Source organism: Antechinus flavipes, chromosome 2, assembly GCF_016432865.1.
Source record: "Antechinus flavipes isolate AdamAnt ecotype Samford, QLD, Australia chromosome 2, AdamAnt_v2, whole genome shotgun sequence".
In the NCBI taxonomy this organism is placed as follows: Eukaryota; Metazoa; Chordata; class Mammalia; order Dasyuromorphia; family Dasyuridae; genus Antechinus; species Antechinus flavipes.
The window spans coordinates 678,316,205-678,338,165 of NC_067399.1; the positions used below are offsets into that span (position 1 = coordinate 678,316,205).

General features: G+C 56.6%; 1 protein-coding gene across 1 annotated transcript; it reads right to left on the bottom strand.

Annotated features, from left to right (window-relative positions):
* Positions 1 to 7,264: 7,264 nt before the first annotated feature.
* Positions 7,265 to 20,993, bottom strand: CLRN3 (clarin 3). Its single transcript, XM_051982711.1, has 3 exons — positions 20,651 to 20,993; positions 14,522 to 14,701; positions 7,265 to 8,194 (listed from the first exon to the last, which is right to left on the bottom strand). The coding sequence occupies exons 1-3, from the start codon at positions 20,880 to 20,882 to the stop codon at positions 7,917 to 7,919; spliced, it is 690 nt and encodes a 229-aa protein (XP_051838671.1). The 5' UTR covers positions 20,883 to 20,993; the 3' UTR covers positions 7,265 to 7,916.
* Positions 20,994 to 21,961: the final 968 nt, after the last annotated feature.

The window sequence follows — 21,961 nt, forward strand, 5'->3', positions numbered from 1 at the left end:
TCCCTGACAACTACAGAGCAGTGGGGGGGGCTGCCTCCAGCTGGGGAGACCCCCCTCATTGAGCAGGGTCTCAGGCAGAGTCTGGGTGAGCAGAGGCCCAGGGATTCTCCCTTGGAGGGGGATTGATAGCCTTGGAGGCCCTTCCAGACTCTGGAGCAACAGCCGCCATTTCTCAGGGATTTTGAACTTTGCCAAACTCTCTATGGGCAACACTTCCCCAGACCTCCGCTATCCTGGGGAGGCGAGTGCTACAGAGACCATCTGGCCCCTTGGCGCAACAAGGGGAGGGTCGCCAGGCAAGTGAGTGTCTGGCACCGGCGTCCAAGGCGGGTCTTCCAGAGGAGGTTTGAGGGCCCGGCCCCCACGGCGGCTCCTTTGCTAGCAAACGCAGGCGAGAAAGGCATCCTGGGGGTGCCCCTTTTATAAGGGCGGTGATTTGGTCCCAAGAACGAAGCTCCCAGAGTGACTTTGGGACTCATTTCTGTAAGCTCGCTCTGGAGAAAGGGGATCGTGCCCTGCTGGCCCAAGAGGCTCCCAGCTGTGTGGCTACCGCAGAAGGAAGACTCGGGGTTGGGCAGCAAGAGCTGGCTCAGAGAGCAAGCTGCCTCAAGGGCTGGGGGCTCCTGCTCGGGGAGCCCGAGGCCCTCTCCCAGATCCCCCTGACCCTGACTGCGCTCTTGCTTAAGCGTCCCAGCAGAACCGGACCTTCCTGAGCCAGAGCGAGGAGTGTCAGCCACACGCAGGACAAGCATCCTCGTCCTTCTGCATTCAGGAAAGCGCCTACTGCGTGCCAGGGCTGCACAAGCCTTCCGTGGAAAGAGGGAGGAGAAAGCAGGAGCGCTGCTCTCTGGCCATGGGCACGGAGCCAGGAAGGCCGGCCCCTATCAGCACCAGGAGACTGTGGGAAGCTGCTGAGTGATGGGGAGACTCTCCCAGAGCCGGGCCGGGGGCTTCCTGCTTTAACCCAATTATCCTATTAACTGGAGGCGAAGAGCTGTGGCTGGCCCGGTGCTCTCCATTGCAGAGCCCGTCGGCCCAGCTGAGTGACGGCTCCCCAGCTCTGGCTCCAGGGGCCGTTCGCTGCTTCTCACATCCATGTGGATGCGCCCCCATAAAGCCTCTTCCAGCAAGCCCAAGTTAGGGCACAAAGTGCTGCCGCCCACGGAACCTCTGCCCACAGGTGGCAAGGGGGCCACGGGGCAGACTCCAGGAGGCCAGCCAGGAAGCCGGGGTTCAAATCCTGCCTCGGGCACTTACTGTGACCTTAGACGGGTCCCCTAACTTCCATCTGCACAAGTCCTTCAACTTAAAATGAGGACAATTAAAGCACCTCCCCCCAAATGAGATCATTGTAAAGCTCTTAGCATTGTGCCTGCACATAGCAGGTGTTTAATAAAGACTTGTTTCTTCTCTTATTTTTTCCCTTCATCCTTTCCCTTTCCTTTCCCTCCCACCCCCCTTCCTTTCTCACTCCCTTCCTCCCTCCTTTCTCCTCTCCTTCCTTTCCTTTCTCCCTCCTTCCTTTTTTCTTCCTCCATTCTTTCCTCAGTCTTTCCCTCCCACCTTCTTCCCTCCCTCCCTCATCTCCTCCCTCCTCTCTCCCTCCTTCCTTTTTTCTTTCCTTCTCACATCTGAGCCTCTAACCATACAGATAAAAATAGATTATTCCCCTTTTACAGATGGGCCTCACAGAGACTGAGAGACTCGACCACAGAACCGCTAGGTGAGACAGGCCGAAGCCAGACCTCTCCACTTCCTGGGCAGTTTCCTCTCTTGACCGTGACATGTGCTGGGTCTCTCAGCCTAACTTCAGATTTTCTGCACCCTCTGTGCCTATTCGTGTTAATCCCCGAGAGAGTCCCCCTCTCCCCCTCCCCCCCATGTGCTCTGACTTTCTTTGGACAGTGAGCAGCCTGATGGACGTTCTATTCTTCAGACCATCCTGGGGGGGGTAGCTGAACTCAGGGCCCAGCTGAGCAGACCTGGCGCTCTTGCCATGTTCTCGGGGCTCCTCTGGAAGCCCCTCTTGTGGTGCCCACAAAAAAGAGCACAGCCAAGCCAAGCCTGGCCTCTGGGGTCCCCCCCTGCTCTGCTACGGGCACCTTCATCTGAGGGGCCTCCATGTTCCTCACAGGTGAGGGGGGGCCTCCGTGTTCCTCACAGGCGAGGGGGGGCCTCCGCGTTCCTCACAGGTGAGGGGGGGCCTCTGCATTCCTCACAGGCGAGGGGGGCCCCCGTTCCTCACAGGCAGGGGGGGCCTCCGTGTTCTCACAGGTGAGGGGGGCCCCCGTTCCTCACAGGAGAGGGGGGGCCTCCGTGTTCTCACAGGTGAGGGGGGCCCCCGTTCCTCACAGGAGAGGGGGGGCCTCCGTGTTCTCATAGGTGAGGGGGCCTCCGTGTTCCTCACAGGCGGGGGGGCCTCCGTGTTCCTCACAGGCGGGGGGGCCTCCGTGTTCCTCACAGGCGAGGGGGGCCTCCGTGTTCCTCACAGGGGAGGGGGGCCTCCGTGTTCCTCACAGGCGAGGGGGCCTCCAACCAGACCCTCTGATTCCCGGAAGCTTTCCCTGCCGCCGACCAGGCCCCATGCGGAGCAATGACCCCTCTGCCTGTCCCCGGGGCCCGCCGATGACCTTCAGTGAGCTTCAGCAGTTAGTGCCCGCTGGATGCCAGGCCCCGAGCTCTGGGACACGAGGAGTGGGAAATGATTCCAGATTTTGCTCTCACTCCGTCGCGGAGGCCGAAGGGTGCCCAGATAAGAAGGAAGGGGGAGAGGAGCACTGGAAGATTGGTGCCCCCCAGCTGAGCCCTGAAGGGAGCCAATGTTTCCCGGAGGTGAAGGGGGAAGGAGCCAAGGTTCCGGAGGCGAAGGGGGAAGGACGGCGGCACGTGAGGCAAGAGGCCCTGCGGGGGCAGAGACGTGGGGAAGGACGCGGGGATGTCGGGCAGGCTTTGCCCAGGACTCCGTGAGGGGACTTACGGAGGCCGGGCTGTGAGTGGGAGCTAGATCGCGGAGGGTCCCAGAGCCAGGCCGGCCGCAGCGTCCTCGCCGAGAGGTTCGCGCCCTCCCGGGGCTGCCCGGGCCGTCGGGGGTGAGGGCCCCGGCCCCCCAGTGACTCATTTCTGACTCGGGCAGGCGCGGACGCCGCTTTTATCTCAAGGACTTACAAAGGGGCCGTCAGGGCCCTTCCCCTCCCTCCACCAAAGGCTGCCGAGCTGGGACGGGCTCTGACTCAGAGACCGGGGGAGACGAGCTGCAGGGAGGGCCCGGCTTCCCGTCCTGGCATGTCTGGGCAGCCCCCGGGAGCCGGGCGGCGGACGGAGCACTCGGCGTCTGCTGGCTCTGGATCCTTGGCCACTTAACCTCTACCTGCCTTAGTTTCCTCATCTATAAAATGGGATAATAACAGTCCCACCTTCCAGGGTAGTTGTGAGGATTAAGCAGATTCAGAAAGCACTTAGAGCGTGAGGCACGTAGTAGGTGCTTAATCAGTGCTGGTTTTGATGGGGACGATGTAAATGTGAGGGCGGCCAGGTAAATGCTGCTGTTTGTCTGAGGGGCTGCCCACGCCCAGCGCAGGACCCCCTTCCCAGCGTCCTTCGCACCTGATGTTCTCCTTTGCTTGGCCTTTGGGAAGACAATCCCTTCCTCTTGCTTTTCCTGATCCCCCTTTTGTTGCTCCAAGGCCACCAGCTCATGGTTATGTGAAGCTAAGGGGGGGGGGAGGGAGGGGGATATTCAGCCCCAGAAATGCTGCAAGATATGGAGGAGGTGCCCCCCGTGTCCCAGAGCCGCCCCCCGGGTCCCAGAGCCGCCCCCCGGGTCCCAGAGCCGCCCCCCGGGTCCCAGAGCCACCCCCCGGGTCCCAGAGGGTGCCAAGTGGCTGTTCCTAAACCAAGGTCGGACATCACTCCCCGGCTCCAGAAGCGCCGCTGGCTCCCGGTTACCTCTGAGATAAGAGAAGCTCCCCCGGCTCTCACAGCTCCCGGATCCGGCCCCAGCGCCCCTGGGCGGCATGCAGGCCCCTCCCGTCCTCGCTTCCTCCCCACCGACTCACTGACTTCTTAAACTCCCTGCCCGGCTCGGGGTCGTCTCAAGAAGCCCCTTAGAGGGGATTTCCCTTCCCTGGTCCAGAGCCGGGCCCCTTCCCAGACCCTCACCCCCCCCAGCCCTGCGCATTTTGTGTCTCTGTGTGTGCCTTGTTTCATCCCCAGAGAACAGAAGCTTCCTGAGCGTGGGGGCGGCTGGTTCCGAGACTCTGCACCCCCAGGGCCCGGTGCACAGCAAACACGGGGCGGGGAGGGGGGTTTGTGTGCGCCCAGGTCCTTACGGACAGAGGTTACACAGAGATGGGGGGGGAGAGAGACAGAGACAGAGAAACAGAGAGACACCCAAAGAGAGACAGAGACAGAGAGAGAGAGACAGAGACACAGAGACAAAGAGAGACGGATGTGGGAGAGAGGAAGAGGAGGAGGGTCTGCCATTCAATTAAACCATAAACATTTATTGAATGCGATTGCATACAACAGCCACAGCTGGCCGGTGGAGATAACAAAGTCCCTGCCCTCCATCCTCCCAAGAAGGGGGAGGGAGCACTCACTCAGCCAAGGACAGACTCACCCAATGGAGAGTCCAGACTGAAAGCTCCGGTGAAACCTGAGGGAGGCGAGATCATGCTGGGGAGGAGGGAGGAAGGATTGGGGAGGAGGGAGGAAGGATCAGGGAGGAGGGAGGGAGGATCCGGGAGCGCTTCATGAGCCCTTGAGATGGTCTCGAAGACGCAAGGTTTCTAGGGGGGATGTTCCGGGCAGGGCCGTCACCCGGGTTTAGGGCGAGGGCTGTGGGGGAGCAGAGGAGGGAGAGGAGAAGCTCTAAGGTGGGAGGGGCTCCCTGGGGTCTAGAGACCGAAGGGATTTAAAATCCTGCCTCGGATGCTCACTAATAGTGAGACCCAAAGCAGCACCTTTAACCTGTCTCCGGGTCCCCGTGTGTGATCATAGCCTCTAGTTCCTGGGATTATTTTGAGGATAAAATGAAATGTTTGTAAATTGTTTTACAAACCTTCGAGCCTGAGAGAAATACTAGTGAGTGTTGTTGTTGTTGTGGTGGTGGTGGTTGTGGTTGTTGTTGTTGTTGTTGTTGTTGTGATTGCGGTTGTGGTTGTTGTTGTTTGTTTGTTGTTGTTGCTGTTTGTTGTTGTTGTTGTTGTTGTTGTTGGAATGAGCTCTGAGAACCCCAACTGGGAAGTAAAGGGGCTGTTGGTCCCGAGGAAGGGGAGCTGCCCTGCCCTGCCGCTGACCAGCTGGGTGCCCTTTGTCCCCCGTCCCCGAGACGGACGTTCCCAGTTCAGCACCAGGTTCTGGGATCTCGCGCGGGCCCCCCCCCCAGGTCTGTCAGAGCAGCAGAAGCAGCTTCAAACCCAGTCCTTCTTACGGGTTTACAAGGATGTCTTTTGAGGTCCGGTTACTCATTTTTTAAATCCTTCTCTTGCCTCAGGGGGAGGGGATGCACCAAGTGCCAGTCACAGAACGAGGGACGGGAGAGAATCAGCACTTAGACAGCACCTACCAGGGGCCAGCACTGGCTAATCCCTTTTTATAAACGTTCTCCGTCTGGTCGGATTCAAGTTTAATGGAAAGCCAGGTAGGAAGCTCCTCCTGCAGAAGGACAGAGAATAAATGGTGGCGGGTGGACGGAGCACCGGGAGGCACCCCCGCCACCGGCTCTGGCCCTGCCTACCGGAAAGCTGGGGAGACCCCGCCCGCGCCCGGTGCATTCAGAAGGCCCTTAATAAATGCTTGGTGAATCCCCTGATTGTTCTGCATGTCACACCCAGGAGGCCTCTCACTATCGATCCATTTCTTTTCAGTTTTGGAAAATTTATTTTATTTATAAAACAAAATGCTCCCAAACGTCATCGTAGATTTTGTGAATGATGCCTGGAAATGTATCTCTAGTATTTATCTATGAACTTCTTTGTCTATCTTGTCTGTCTGCCTGTTTCTCCTATTTTTTCTTTCTTCCTATTATCTATCCATTCATCAATGTTATCTACCTATCCATCATCTCCATCTGTCTATCCATCTATTCCTATCTCAGTATCTCTATCTGTCTATCTATGTCTGTTGAACCTCACTTATCCATACATTTATCCATCTATTCTATTCCTCTGTCTGTCTGCCTCTCTGTCTGTCTGCCTGACTACCCCTCCATCCGTCCGCTCCCCTCTCTCTCTCCCTTCTGGCCTGTCTATGCCGTGTTCCCCTGACCACTCTCTCTCTCCCCCTCTCTCCGTCTCTCTGTCCCACGGGCTCGCTCCATCTCTCTCCCTTCTGGCCGTCTGTCTGTCTGTCTCTGTCCCTGCGTCTCTTGGGTTTTCTTGCTGACCGTTCATAGTCTTTGGATCCCATGACCCCGGGCCCCGTGTTACATTCCGCACTGCAGGAAATAGAAGGCACTTCCAGGGTTCGTGTCAAAGGACACAGTTTTTGACCTTCCCCGAGCCCCTCCCCACTGTGGGCCTCCTTCCTTTCTCTTTAAAACGAGGAGACCGGGGAGGTTCCCCGGAAGCTCAGTTCCCCAAATCTCACTGCCAAGTTCAACATCGAGAGACGTTTGGAATTAAAATTTTACACTCGATGTCGGAAGAACATCCCGTGATTAGATCTTTCCCCAAAGGGGCTCTCAAGAGGTAGTGAGCTCCCCATCAAGCAGAGGCTAGAAGACCATTTGTCAGAGCTGCCACTGAAGGACTCCTTGCTCAAATCCGGGTCGCGCCAAACGGCCTCACCCTGAGGCTCCTCTTGGGTGTGAGATCCCGAGCTTCGGGAGCTGACCAGGGTCTACACTGCAGCCCCCAGATCCGGGGAAAGGCGGGGAGCGGGGACTTGATGTGGCATTGGAGTGTCTGGGATCCCTCCCTTCACTCAGGGGTTTTCTTTTAACTCAGAGTCCGCCTCCAGACACAGGGACACCCCGCACTGCACCCCATCACCCCCCCCGCCCCGGGCCTTGGCTTTGTCCGCTGAGGTCATAGCTAGTGGGAACCTCTCTGCCCCCACCCCCAGCCCCAGTGTCCTTCCAGGCCCGGCCCTGTTTCACCCCGGACAAAGCTTTATGAATTAGAATCGAGGGCAGCGGCAGGGGAGTCACCACCCTGAGCACGACCTGGCCCTTCATCCCCAGGTACAAAGATCTCCGCCCCCCAATACATTCATCTGCCCCTAAAACGTTTGGTTTTGTCACTAAGCAATCAGACACTGAGTGTTTCCTGTGAAATGTTTAATAAAGTAGCGTTGTGCCCGCTCGGGCCCTCAGGCCCTCCTGGGTCAGCAGCCCATGCTCCCTCCTGGATCTGCTCGGGAGGAGCCAGGGAAGCACTGTCCACAATTAAGAATAACAACAATACCAAGAGTCCCCTTTTCTCTGAGTTTCTGGAGCGCTTCATTGCCTCTCTGGAGCCTCGCTGCGGGCCCTGGGCCGTGACCCCCAGGGAGACGCAGCCTTGGCCGGGAGAAAACGTCCCTGGGGCTGAGCGGGGCCCACGTGCTGTCCCTGCAGGGGACGGGCTGCGGGAAACCGGAAAAGTGGCACCGAGGAGCCAGAGTTTGGGGCTCCGGGCGGGGATTCTTTGTGCTGGACTCTGGAGCCACGAAACAGACAAAACCCAAGAGAAGCGGGCCTGCCCCGGGGAGCCTGCGCTCGGGGAGACAAAGCTCCGGGGAGAAAATGCAAACTACACAAAGTCCTACCAAGCAACTGCGAGGAGCGGGCAAGGAGGCCCCGGCCCGGAAACAAGCAGGAGAGGGTAACTGTCCCGGGGCCCCCTCTGGGCCCGGGCCTCGGTTCCGCCGGCCCGACAGCGCCAGTGGGTCTATGGGGGAGGCCGGCGAGGGGGAGGCCGGCGAGAGCGCGGCCCTCAGAACAGGATGCCGTCCCGGGGGGCGTTCTCCATGGGCTTCCGCCGCTTCTGCTGCCGGTGGTAGCGGGCGTTCTGGTAGAAGGCCACGACGGCGACGGTGAGGGCGTTCAGCGCCAGGACGAGCAGCAGCAGCCAGAAGGCGTACAGGTAGCTGTGGGAGGCGCCGCCGTAGCTGTAGTCCTGCGACAGGTAAAGGGCCGAGCTCATGGCCGCTGACAGGCCGTTGGCCTGCGTGTTCACCGCAAACAGGACCATGGCGCCCAGGACGAAGGCCGCTGGAGGGGGAGAGGAGAGGGGCCGAGGGCCGGGTCAGTCACGGCAGCTTCGGGGACAGAGACAAGCACTCGTTCGGGACCCACCCCCCCCAGAAGGAAGTCGGTACTGAGTCAGCAAAACAGAGATTTTCACTTGCTCCCAGAGGTAATCCTTATATAATCTCTCCTTATATAATCAGGCCTTTCTCTTTCCCATTATCTCTCAATATGAATTTTTTTCCCCAAAATGAACTCAGCCAAGGCTTTTCTTTTTGTAACACAGACATTTAGGAAGAGTTCTTTCCCTTAGAGAAAATCCTCCGTGCTAATAAACATGGTTAAACAAATGACAGTGACTCCTCTGAAATGTCAGCATCCTGCCCACGTCGTCCCCAGCATCCCCGCACAGAGAGGGACAGGGATCATTATCTGTTCTCCGGAACATGACTGGACTTCCTTTTCTTAGCCATCTTTTCTCTTAAACTGCTGCTTTCATTTTGCAGCTCTTTATTTTGGTTTTGCTTATCTCGTTCAGCATCAGTTCATGCAAATCTTCCCACGTTTCTCAGAATCTCTCATTCCCCTGATTTCTCAGTACATGCTAATATTAGACTATATTCCCACCCCAGAGATGGTTCATCTATTCACTCAACTGATGGCCCCCCACTTCGTTTCTTGGTCTTTGCTAATGCCCCCAAAAAGTGCTTCGTTTCTTTCTTTGACCCTGTTGAAAGATACACTCGGCAATGAAATTACTTGATCGTTAGGAGATGAATATTTTGATCAGTTTTCTCAAAGAAATTATGACTTGATATCTAGAATAATTGAAACAATTCACAGCTCTGCCAGCAGAGCACTCACCTCTCTACGACCCTTTCTCCTTTCCTGTTGTTACCGGCCTTGCCTGTTTGCAAGGTCTGTGGACAAACTTCTGGGTTGTTTTCATTTGGATTTTTCTTCTATTAGCCATTTGGAACATTTTTCAGATGTTCACTTATAGCTTGTAATTTTCCCAAAATATGTTTATATTATATTATTATTTATATTATATTATATTATATTATATTATATTATATTATATTATATTATATTATATTATATTATATTATATTATATTATATTATATTATATTACTTTGATCAATTCAATGACCAACCATAATTCCAGAAGATCCCTAGGGAAGTATCTTGTCCTGAATAGGATTTCTCTCTCAGAGAAATCGCTGACGGATATGCAGATAGATGTAGATATATGTGTCTACAGCGATCATTATAGGCATTTAGATATAGATAGAGAGACAGACGTATCATTCAGTCATTTCAGTCACGTCTGACTTTTTGTGATTCCATTTGTTTTGGGGTTTTTTGGTACTGGAATATTTGGGCATTTTCTTTCATAAGGAAACTGAGGCAAAAAGAGTTAAGTGACTTGCTCAGAATCACACAGCTAGTAAGTGTCTGAGGCTGGGTTTAAACTCAAGAAGAACTTGTTGAGGATCATGCTTCATGAGGGCAGGTCAGTTCTTCGAAAGTCTCCACAGCTGTGGAGCGGGATACTTGAGGGAGTTGCAGGGCAGCCTTTACTGACCCAGGTGTTGCTTGTGGACTGGAAATGAAATAAATTGGAGGCAGAGGGAAGAGGAGAGAGGTCAGACAATGCAACAGTCTCTCAGTGGGGAGGTCAGAGAATAGCAACTGCCCCTTGGTCTCTGTATCATCATCTTCTTCATCATCATCTTCATCATCATCCTCATCCTCATCATCCTCCGCTCACAAGAAGAGATAACAATTCCAGGTAACCACAAGAACAGCAGATAACAAAGACTAGTCTTCCTGATTACAAACTCAGTGCGTCATCTAGCTGAGATACATGCTTGTGTGTGTATTTAGAGAGTATATATATACAGAGAGAGAGAGAAATGGTTGAGGGAATTTGTTTTGATTGACCTTGACCGTGCATATTTGAAGAGTTTTGTACCCCTCCGTGAAGTAAGGTGGAAGGTAGAGAAAAAAAATCAATTTTTGTTCATTGAAAAAGATGTTTCCAAGCAAATTGTTCCTAACTTTGCTTAGCTATTATGGAGTTCTATCTTTATCATGTCTTTGTATCTCTTTGATATCATGGGAGTGAAAAGCAAATATTTTTGCTTCTTTTTGGATCTTCACATATTTCACACATATCTTTAAAATAAATTTTAGGTCAAGACAAAGTTATTTTCTTATATAAAGACATAGCAGAACTTTGTGGACAAAAACTTGTCCTTGAAGATTGGAAGGCTCAAGTTCTACTTTGGCAAAGTTATTAACTTCTTCCAGAGTAGAAGTTGCTAGAAAAAGTTCCAGGGCATCATGGGGGAATGGGTTTCCACCCATGAGAATTGTCTTTGCCGAAGAAGGCACTGGTTATCTTTTTTTTTTTTTTAACTTTTGCTGAGGCAATTGAGTTTAAGTGACTTGCCCAGGGTCACACAGCCAGGATCTGTTAAGTATTTGAGGCCAGATTTGAACTCGGGTCTTCCTGACTTCAGGGCTGGTGCTCCAGGATATCTTTTATCAACTCTACCCAGGTCTGGCCAAGAATCTCCCTTTTCCCCAAAGCCATGAAAGGGAAATCTTCCATTTTCACCCATATCTCTGCTTTAATGTATGATCCTCGCAATTCTCAAGCAGTACCTGGCTAAGTGAGGTTGGGCGTTGCTCTAAAACTCATTCCTGCCAAACTTCTTTCCGGCTCTCCCCGAAGTTTTTGCCGAGTATGGAGTCTGTCCCCAGTGGTTTCTTTACAAATGCTTATTCAGTCCTGACTCGTTCATTACATTTTTACTAGCATCCAACAGTCCTAATGATACCAGTTTATAGCATAATTCCATCTAGTTCTGAAGGATCCCCTTCATTCCCAAAATGAATGGAATTCCTCCTCCTAGGGTTTTTGTTTCTTTGAATTAATTTGGTTTATATGGATGGATTTTCGCAATGCCCCTGAGTCAGCTGCTATAATTATCCCCATTTTACAGATGAGAAAAACAAGGTTGAGAGAGGTTTGATGATTTGCCCTGTCTTGTAAGTTTCTAAGCAGGATTTGCACTCGGGTCCTTCAAACTTCCCACCCTGGAGCACTTAAGGCTGATGGAGCTAGAAGGTCCTAACTATCAGAGAGAGGAGACAATCTTTATGAACAATGGAGCACAGGAATGATGCTCCTTTGGGGCATCTTTGAATATATTTCTTAAAGAATATTTCTTGTTCCCAAAGCTTCCCCCGACTCTCCTCGCTAATGTCAATGTGTGGTGGGATGGACAGGGTCGGGAAGTCCTGCCTGTCATGCGTCCCAGCTTGGTCTGTATGGGCTGGGCATAGAACCCCGACCCCCGGATATAGAACCCCAACCCCTGGGCATAGAACCCCAACTCCTGGGCATAGAACCCTGACCTCTGGGCATAGCCCCAGGGTTGTAGTAATGTACAGAGGCTTCCTCAGTCTACCAGAGTAGTGTTCTACTCTACCCCCCCCCAGAACCTCCCCAAAAGGGTGCTGGCTGCAGAGCCTGCTCTCAAAGGGCTCCTCCCCAGAGGAAGCCCAGGAGGTCCCCGGACAAGCAGCCTCGGAGTCGCTTCCGACTCGGATTCTGGGTTTCATGATCCGACTGGAGTGGACGTCGGGACGAGGGCACCTGGAGGCCTCCCCAAGGACTCCTCGCTGGTGTGGCCGACATTCCCTCTGATGTCACAGTCGCGCTCTCCTTTCTTCCTCCTTTGCCCTTCACAGAAACCCTTTCTTGTGACCCTCACGAAAAGGAACCAAACCCTAATTATCCGGCATTATGCCTTTGTGAAACTCGGCGCAAAGGCTGAATCACTGAGAGGTTGGAAAGATCCTTTTGAATCTCCAGCTGGGCTCTGCTTTGAACTCACGAGTGTGGGAAGAAGGCCCGGAGCCCGCCTTGCTCCCGGGTCGTGACTGGTCCAAGAACAAAGGCCGGGCTCTCGCGGGCACTTGCCCCGGCCCCCGGCCTTCCATCCGAAGGGGGCGTCTGGGGCTTAGGGGGTGCAGCCCTTTCTGGCTCACAGAGAGCTCTGTGCCTGACCCTCCTAAAGACCCTGTGAGTTAGGGGCTATTCGTTGTACCCATTGTACAGGCAAGGAGACTGAGGCTCAGGTGGTTTAATGGGCTTGCCTGTGCTGGTAGCCCAAGTGACCTGTGGGCTTTGAACCTGAGGCCTCTCTCTCCATATCGGGACGCCTGCCAGCCCTCCGGCTCCTGCGCCTCCCTTTCCCTCCTCTGTCTGACTCGGAGGAAGCAGCACGAGCCGGAGAGCTCGGTGTCCGCACACAGTCGGGGCTTAATGATGGCTTCGTCCGCTCTGTCCAAGGGCAGCTTCACACCAAGACCATTCCGAGGGGCCGGGCCTGGGCTCCCGGGAAACACGTGTGTGAATGACATCACCGAGCACTTCCTCTGGGTGTCCCAGGCCGCCCCCGCCCTCCAGGGGCTTCGTTCTAAGGGCAGAGGGAACCTCCAGGAGGGAGGACGGGAGCGGCCCCCGTGGATGGCAGAGCCGGACGGGACGCGAGGGATGGTTCTCTCCATAGCAGCGGAGGGGGAGGGGGAGGGGGAGGGCGCACAAAGCAGGGGAGCGGGGCTGGGATTGGGGGGGGCAGGGACGGCACCGGGCAGGGACGCCCAAAGGAAGACGTGACGCATTTGCTGAAGGATGACCGTGAACCTAACACTGACCAAGGGCTGAGAAAGCGAGTTCTGTGGTGATGATGATGATGATGATAAATTATGTAATAATTTTAATTATGTAATTGTCATACTGTGCATTCCCATCGTGCTTCGGGTTGGAAAGTTCCCGTACGTGTCGTCTCTCTGTATTCTGTTATGGGGCAGCGGGGGGACATCCCAGTGCCGGGAGGAGCCGGCTCCCCACCAGCCTCGGGCACTGACTAGGAGTCTCTCCGTTTGCCTCGGTTTCCTTAGTTATAAAAGGGAGATGAGAAGCGCCCGCTTCCCGAGGCGGTCGTGAGGGTCAGGTGGGATGTCGTGCTCAGCGAGGGCCTGGCCCAGAGCAGCCACTCGCCCAACCCTTGGCTCCTTATCTCGTTCAGTCCTTGCAGCGAGCTCGGGAGGTCGGGGTCCTGACCCGTGTTCTCCCCGGTTCCAAAGTGTGTGCGCCCCCTTACTGCCAAATTGTGTCTGTCTGCCCGTTGTTGGGCCCTGAGCCTGATTATTGTCATATGGACGGGGAGACGGAGAGACAGACAGGGAGACGGACGGGGAGAGACGGACGGGGAGAGACGGACGGGGAGACGGACGGGGGGAGACGGACGGGGAGAGACTGACGGGGAGAGACTGACGGGGAGACTGACAGGGAGATGGACGGGGAGACGGATGGGGAGAGACAGACAGGGAGAGACTGACGGGGAGACGGACGGGGAGAGACAGACAGGGAGAGACTGACGGGGAGATGGACGGGGAGATGGACGGGGAGAGACGGACGGGGAGAGACGGACGGGGGAGAGACGGACGGGGAGACGGACGGGGAGAGACGGACGGGGAGAGACGGACGGAGAGATGGAGAGACGGACGGACAGATGGATGGATGGACAGAGAGATGGGAGAGACAGAGAGACAGACAGGGAGACACGGACGGGGAGAGACAGACAGGGAGAGACTGACGGAGAGACTGACGGAGAGACGGACAGGGAGATGGACAGGGAGACGGATGGGGAGAGACGGACGGAGAGACAGACAGAGAGACGGACGGGGAGAGACAGACAGGGAGAGACTGACGGGGAGACGGACGGGGAGACGGACGGGGAGACGGACGGGGAGAGACGGACAGGGAGAGACTGACGGAGAGACGGACGGGGAGAGACTGACGGAGAGACGGACGAGGAGAGACGGACGGAGAGACGGACGAGGAGACGGACGGGGAGAGACGGACGGGGAGACGGACAGGGAGACATGGACGGGGAGAGACAGACAGGGAGAGACTGATGGAGAGACGGACGGGGAGACGGACGGGGAGAGACGGACGGGGAGAGACGGACGGGGGAGAGACGGACGGGGAGAGACGGACGGGGAGAGACGGACGGGGAGACGGACGGGGAGAGACGGACGGGGAGAGACTGACGGAGAGACTGACGGAGAGATGGACGGGGAGAGACGGACGGGGAGAGACAGACGGGGAGACGGATGGATGGACGGAGATTTGGGAGAGACAGAAAGATGGACGGAGAGATGGGAGAGACAGACAGACAGACGGTCCGACATCCCCAAACAAAACAAAAAGTTCGGAGCAGAAGAGGCGGCGGCTCCTCGTGTGGAGCCCGATTTCCTCACTTACCGTTGAGTCCGTTCCAAGTGAAAATGCTGGTGGGGCCGAGCCAGGTCTGGTAGGGGTTGCTGATGCTGTTGAAAAGCGTTAACCCAGAGCTCAGCAGGGACGTGAACAAGCTGAGGAACAGGAGGGCGATGACCGCCGAGTGGAGACTTTTCGGAGAGGAGTCCGACAGCGTCGTTAAAACTGGAAAACAAAATGGCGCGCGGTTAGCCGGGCTCCTGGCGCCAGCCTGGGCCCCAGCCTGATCCGAGGCTTGGGCCTTTCCCAGTGAAGCTTCGGGGTCGTTCGGTGCGACCCCTCGCTTCACCGAAGAGCAGACAGACCCAGAAGGAGCGAGTTGCCCCCAGTTACCTCTAAGATCTGCCTTTTGCCCAAAAGGAAACCCTCCCCCAAAGCGAGACGTCCGACCTTAGACCCACCACGGCCCGTAGAGAGCAACCCTGGGCCGGACTCTCGGGCCAACGGCAGCCGTGCGGGCGCGAACCCGGGCCCTGCGCTGCTTCCTGCGCACACTCTCCCCAGCAAGCTCCTAACCTCGGGGAAGGAGGGGCACCGACAGGGCCCGAGGGAGGGGGGAGGAGAGGGACGGCCCTACTGGGTGCCAGGCTCGGGCTGCTTTGCAGAGACGGCCTCCTTCCTCCCCTGTCAGCCCCGAGAGCAGGTGCCCTTGTTCTCCCTTTCCACCTCTGTGCCACAGTGGGCCCTGAGCCATGGTGCCCCCATGGGACACGGGGTGAGGACGACGCGTCCTAAAGCTCGTGGGAAACCCCCTCGGCTGAACACTGCTAGTGCTCCTCCTGCTGCTATCACTCCCATCACCACCAATCCCATTAACACTATTGCTACTGGCCAGCTCTGGGCGACTCCCACCGCCCGCTCCCTTCACTGCTCTTGACTAAACTGAGCCGAGAAAATCACAAAACCCTCCTGGGGGAGGCTCCTGTGAGTCCGTGTCCCATAATCTCAATCACGTCCTCTCCGTGCCCCCCATCGGCTGTGGCCCCGCTCACCACAGCTGCTCTCCCAGACTCCTCCATCCCTCCTCACTCCTCCCCTGCCCCTCTCGCTTCTCTCCTGCTGTGCCCCCCACGAGGCCTTTCCCTTCCTCCTCATCCCTTCTGATCTCGCGTCCTCCTTAATCACGCTTTTTCCTTTCGCTTCTCCTAAAGACCCCGGTGCTTTCCATCGTGCTTCTAGAGCAGACCCCCTCCTCTGCCGGCCCCTCTCCCATTAACCTCTCTCTGCCCGCCAGATGTTTCCATTCCCCTAGACACGCCCGTGTCCCACCAACTTTGAAAGCTCTCCCTCCACCTGATGTCCTCTCTCCTCTTCCCTGGGGCCTCTGCTGCTTCTGCAGTCTGGCTTCCGGCCTCTCCCAAGGGCTCGTGCTGGCTCCTGGCCCCGTCTCGGTCCCGATACCTGGGGCACCCTCGGCAGCTGGGACCCCGGGACCGCTCCCTCTCCTCCCCCTGGCTCTGGGGGTCTCTTCCTGGCCCTCTCAGGGACCCCTTTCCAGCCGTTCTCTGAGGGGCCTGCGATGGTGCCGTCGGCTCCCCACAGATGAATCCCGGACTTCTGCATCCGGCCCGGAGCCGGTTCTGCTTCGCCAAGTGCTTCTCGGTCATCTCGGGCTGGACGTCGAGCTCCCCTGGATGACGCCTCGAGTCCAGACTCTTCACGGAACCTCCCCCCACCCAGCTCTTCCACCCTCCCACCGTCCCTCCTCCTGTGGAGGACTCGCCGCCCTCCCAGACAGCCACACGCTCTCCCGGGGCCTCTTTGAGCCCTCCCTCCATCTCCAGCCCTGTGCAGGTGTGGCCACTGTGCCCTCCCCACGTTTCCGGGCTGCTCCTCTTGACTCTCTGCAGTCGCTTGCTGAGGGCTCCCTCGCCCACCGACACTTAGACGGGGCAGTCGTTGCCCGTTGGTTTCTTTGTCCCAGGATTCTCTCCCCTCCGGTCATCCTCCCTCGGCTGCCGGGGATAAAGCCCTGGTCTGAGCAGCCCCCAGCACACGCTCCCGAGGAACAGGGCTCTCAGGGACTCCCCGTAAGCGCCAGGATCCAACACAAAATCCTCCTGGATGTCCAAAGCCCATCACAGCATGCTCCCTCCAACCTCCGCCGTCCTCTTGCACATTCTATCTTCTTTTTAACCTTCTAGAATGCTTTACATTTTACAGAACATTTTCATATACATTATCTTAATAAATGCTAATTGATAGATGCTTTTAAACTCTTCCTAGGAAGAACACGCTAGATTTCTCCCCTTTGAGGATGGCCAAATGATTAAAATCATAATTAATAGGAATCATAGTATTTTTAACATTTTTGTTATAGATTTTTATATACAAAACATATTGCACTTTATATCTGGTGGCAGATGTTCCTCCTTGCTGTTCCTCCAACAAGATCCTTCCTCTCCCTCTCTGAGTCATCTGGAATCCTCCCCTCCTCACCTTTCCTTCCTGGCTTCCTGACTTCAAGTCTCCCTCAAAGTTCCCCCTTCCCCAAAAAGCCTCTCCTGAGCCCTCTTCCTGCCGGTGCCTCCCCCTGCTGATTTATTTCCACTTTTCCCTGGATCTGTTATGTCTGTGCGTAACTGTTTGCATGTGGTCTCCCCCTTTGTCGTGGGAGCTCCTGGAGAGCAGTACCTAGTATATAGTAGGCACTTAATAAATGCTTGTTGACTGTTTTAGCTAAAGCTTTGATCCTGGAGTCCTACAATGTTCTTTCCGTGCACACAGTCCCCTCCATTGGTAGGTGGCCAAAAAGCTGGCGGCCAGTCTTTGGGGGACGAGCATCTCTAACCATTCCTTGGATAACAGACACGGACCCTCCCCAGCCACATCTAAAGCCTTTCCAGGCCAGATGGGTAAGAGTCTGTGCTCCAAGCCCAGCATCACTAGTACGTTGCCAGGGGCATCTGGGAAGCAGCACTCTTAATCACTGAGGGGGAAAAAGATGCTCTGCTCTGATTGGAGGCTCTCAAAAATTTGGGACTACACTTCCCAGAAATCCCCGTTATACATATTTAACATGTATTGGATTACCCGACATCTAGGGGAAGGGGAGGGGGGAAGGAGGGAAAAAGTTGGAGCAGAAAGTTTTACAAAGGTCAGGGTTGAAAAATTACCCACGCAGAAGTTTTGTAAATAAAAAGCTATAATAAAACTTAAAAAAGAGTACAGGGCAATCAACAAAAACAAAATCCCCGTTACATACAGTTGGTGTTCAAGCAATATCTTTGAATGGAAGAGTAAATTGTGATGAGTCATTACAAATTCCTTCACTGGCTGAATGGTTTTAAAGGAAAAAAGCTCCAAATTCCCCCCAGTTACTTTCTTCTGGCAGAAGTGGAAAGATCCAGTCACCAGAATCTTTCTAAACATTTAGCCGTCTGGGAAAGCACAGGCATCAGTATCTGGGGGACGTTTAAAAATAGGCGATCAGACTTTTTAGCTGGAGGGCTCGAGTTCGGGGCTGTGTCTGCACTAACCTGCTGGTGAGATATTGGTCATCGTGATAACGATAATAGCAGGAAGACAGCGCGCATCGAGACTGCACTTTTAAGTCTGAAAAGTGATTTCCGTGAGTTATTTCTTGGTGTATTGAAGGGACTCGTGGAACTACCCGAGAACTGACTCCAAAGTGCGGGATGAATTGGTTTTCATCCATCTAATGGCTTCATTAAGTTAATTGATTGGATTCTTCGAGGGTTTTACGAACATAACTTGAACCATTTCTTTCGGACACTTGGTTCCGTACCCAACGGCCTCCCCGGGACCAAACTCGCTGACCGCGGGCCGTGAGCAGAATTCTGCCGGAATCCCTCCTTTTCAGCAAACGGCAGATTCAGTTCAGGCTGCCAGAGAGCGACAAGGGGGCGGCCTGGTGCCGTTGTCACAAATGATGATCAGCAACGTATGATGATGATAATAATAATAACTGACCCTAAGATTTAAGAGGCGCTCGGTAGAGTGATGCCCCCTCGCCTCTGGAGAAGGTGCGGTGTCTCCCCCATTTTACAGATAAGAAAAATGGAGGGAGATGAGTTACTCAGAGCAGCACAGAGACTGGGTTTTACCAGCATCTCTTTTTTTTTTCTTTTTACATTTTTATCCCTATTTTTTTGTTTTTCTTTCATCTTCATTTCTCAGTCTCTCTGTCTCCCCTTCCCGGCCTTGGTAACGGAATGGAAGAGAAAGAACAGCAGCTCAGCAAACAATGGGCCTAGAGTCCGAGGGGTGGGTGTGTGAAGATCAGCCGAGCCCATCTCCCCATTTGACAGATGAGGAAACTGAGCTCCAGAGACAGGCTAAGATGCGCTCTCTGGCAGTTTATTCCATCCCCCACAATTCCACCCAAGCACAAAAGCGAAGGATGGATGATTTTTCCTCCTTTTTTCCAGGACCAGGTTTGGTTCTTACAGTCACATTTTCGTACAAACCCACGTTTTCTGAGACCAAGTCCTTGGTCTTTCCGACTGATTACGGCACCAATTAGGGGTTTGAAATAAACTGGACTCGATAGAGAAGTGGCTCAGAAGGGTGTTTGAGTCCGAGAGCTCCGGGGCGAGTTCAGCTGGATTTTCCGTGGGAACCCTCTCTCCTCCGTTTCCTCGTCTGGCTTCCAGGCAAGGGGAGCAGGCGCTGGCTCCAAGTTCCCTTCAAGCTCCGTCACTCTACGGTTCGATCATAGGCAGGAAGCCGAGGGAAAGGAGGCTTCCAGGAGGGTCCAACGTAGATGTTTGCTTCCCTGGGAACCTTCAGCCAACGAGCGCGGCCTAGCGGTTTTAATTCTTTAGGCACAGTCGGTGACTCTTGGGAAGACTCGTGCTCCATCTGAGGCTTAAGAGGAGCATCCCTGCGGCCCAGGGCCTCAGAAGCCCCGGATGCCGCGGTGGCCGGAGGCTGGAGGCCGGAGGGACGAGGGCGGCCGGGCCCGTGGGTCGGGCTCACGGACAGAAGGTGCTCCTGAGGCCGGAGGTCGGCCCCCTTCTCCGAGGTCGCAGGCCCGAGCCTCTCCCGGGATGGAGAGTTCCCTCCCTCCCTGGGCAGCCCCGTCCCCTCTCAGCTGGTCCAGCAGACTGTTGGGTGGCGGCCACCCTGCCCAGTGCTCCCTGCCCAGTGCTCCCCCAGACCTACGGAATTCAGGACCAGACATTGAAGGAGCCCCGTTCCCCATATAAAATGAACGAGGAAGTACTGAGCACGGCGCGAGCTGGTTCCCGAGAAGGGCGGCCCCTCCCCTGCCTGAGGGACGCCCGCTCCAAGGCCCGCTGGGGGCCCCGAGCTGTCACTGGGGGGGGGTGCTCTCCGGGGGGCCGGCCCGTCCGAGGGGAGGCAGTTCTTAAAGCAGAAGCACAAACTCCCAGGCCCTGCCTGTTGTTTACCTAGTTCTGATGCTTCTCCAGGGGTCGGCCCGGCCCGGATACTACGCTGGGACCGACGTTCCGGCTTCCTGTGCCGAGGAGGTCACACACACCTGAGGAATGGGTCACCGACCCCCCGGATATCAGGGTAAAGTTCACTTCCATTACTGCCAGCTGCGCTTTCTTGGGCTCGTCTCCTCCAGGCCTAGTTTCTAACCTTCCCACTTTAAACAAGGAGAGCCGGGCTCTGGGCAGCTGTAAGTGATTCTGGTGGGGGGCGTCTCGCAGATAAACGCGACCATCCCGACCATTCAGAAGGTCCGAGGCGAGGGGCCCAGAGCCTCCATCCGGGGTGAGGGGGCCCAGAGCCTCCGTCTGAGGATGGGGCCCGGAGCCTCCCCTTTCCGAGGTGAGGGGGCCCAGAGCCTCCATCTGAGGATGGGGCCCAGAGCCGCCTCCATCCAGGGAGAGAGGGCCCAGAGCCGCCCCTGTCTGGGGCGAGGGAGCCCAGAGCCTCCATCCGGGGTGAGGGGGCCCAGAGCCTCCGTCTGAGGATGGGGCCCACCCTGGCTCCCAGGCGGGGCCCCGAGCACAGGCTCTCGGGCCCTGGCTTTTGGTCGGACCCTCGTAAGTGGGTTTTCCACAGGGTTTCACTGACGCCCGGGAGAGGGGGGACAGCTTAGAGCCTCGGTTGTGATGACCCCGGAACGGCCCCGGATCCCTGTCTGTGGCCGCCCTAGGGACCCCGGCCCGGCTTTACCTTCAAAGGCCAGGTCGGACTGGCCCAGGCCCGAGGTCAGCTCCTGGGAGCTCTCGCCGCGGAACAGCCCGTAGGTGAGGACGACGCTCCCGTTGGAGAAGCTGCTGTCGCTGAACTCGATCCTGCCGGTGACCCACTGCGGGGTGGCCAGGGCCAGGCACACGGTGGCCAGCGAGCCCAGGCTGGTCCCGAAGCCCGCCAGGAACAGCAGCTTCTTTCGGGTGGTCGGCATCGTGCCCGAGGAGATCCCGCCGGGAGGGCCTCGTCCCCAGCTCCTGGTCCTGATCCTGGGGCGCCTCGGGAAGCCCGGCCCTTGGGAGAGCGCCGTCCCCGCGGACTTTGTGCCAGGAGCCCCGGTCGTAAAGGCCCGGCCTGGTGCCCTTTGCTCCCCCGGGGGGGGTTGCCACAGCTACGCCCGGCGGGGGGGGGGGGGGGCGGCTCCTCTCCCACTTCCTCCTGGCTGATTAATCTGTTACCGCCGGGCCAGGTGCCCGGCGGTGGGAGGGGGTGCGGAGCCCAGGGGGGGAGCACAGAGGGCCCGGGGGGGGGCACGAAGGGCCCAGGGGGGGAGCACGAAGGGCCCGGGGAGGGAGCACGAAGGGCCGGGGGGGGGGAGCATGAAGGGCCCGGGGGGGGAGCACGAAGGGCCCGGGGGGGGAGCACGAAGGGCCCGGGGAGGGAGCACGAAGGGCCCGGGGGGGGAGCACGGAGGGCCCGGGGGGGGGGAGCATGAAGGGCCTGGGGGCGTCCCGGGGAGGGGCCGTGCTGGCCCGCGAGTCGCCCCTCCTGGGGGCTTTAGCCGTCCAGAGGCTCCCGGAGCGCCAGCTGGAGGCTGACCCGCCCGGGATGCCCCGTCCGCTGTCTGAGGGGACGTCGGCCGGCCGTGGCTCCCGAGGTCGTGGGCCCGGGCCCGGAAGGGCCTCCAGGGGCCATTGTTTAGTCACGTTATTTTATGGAAGAGGAGGCGAAGATCGGCCCGTGGACTTAGAACCGGGCAGGGACAGAGGGGGGAGGAGGGGGAGAGGCCGGAGGAGAGGCCGGGCAGTCCTGGAAACCTCGGGAAGCGCCGGGAGCCAGAACCCACGGGAGCCGCCCCCACAGCCACCGAGACAGACGCGGGGAAGCTGCCTTTCCACATTGTGCTATTTTGAATCCATCCCAAGCCTCTGTTTACATACAGCCCAGCGCATACGCAGTGGGACTCTAATTAGAGATTGTTTGGGTAGAAAGCGATGTTCAGATTTCTCCGCGCTCCCATACAGAGCCCCCCCCTTTTAACCTGAATGTCTCTGTGGGCCCGTCCCCCGCCCG

Coding starts and splice junctions, on each gene's coding strand:
- CLRN3 (XM_051982711.1), bottom strand. CDS start 20,882: ATGCCGACCACCCGAAAGAAGCTGCTGTTCCTGGCGGGCTTCGGGACC. Junction 14,702..20,650: donor GTCCGACCTGGCCTTTGAAG/GTAAAGCCGGGC, acceptor TTTGTTTTCCAG/TTTTAACGACGCTGTCGGAC. Junction 8,195..14,521: donor CACTTGGAACGGACTCAACG/GTAAGTGAGGAA, acceptor CTCCCCCTCCAG/CGGCCTTCGTCCTGGGCGCC.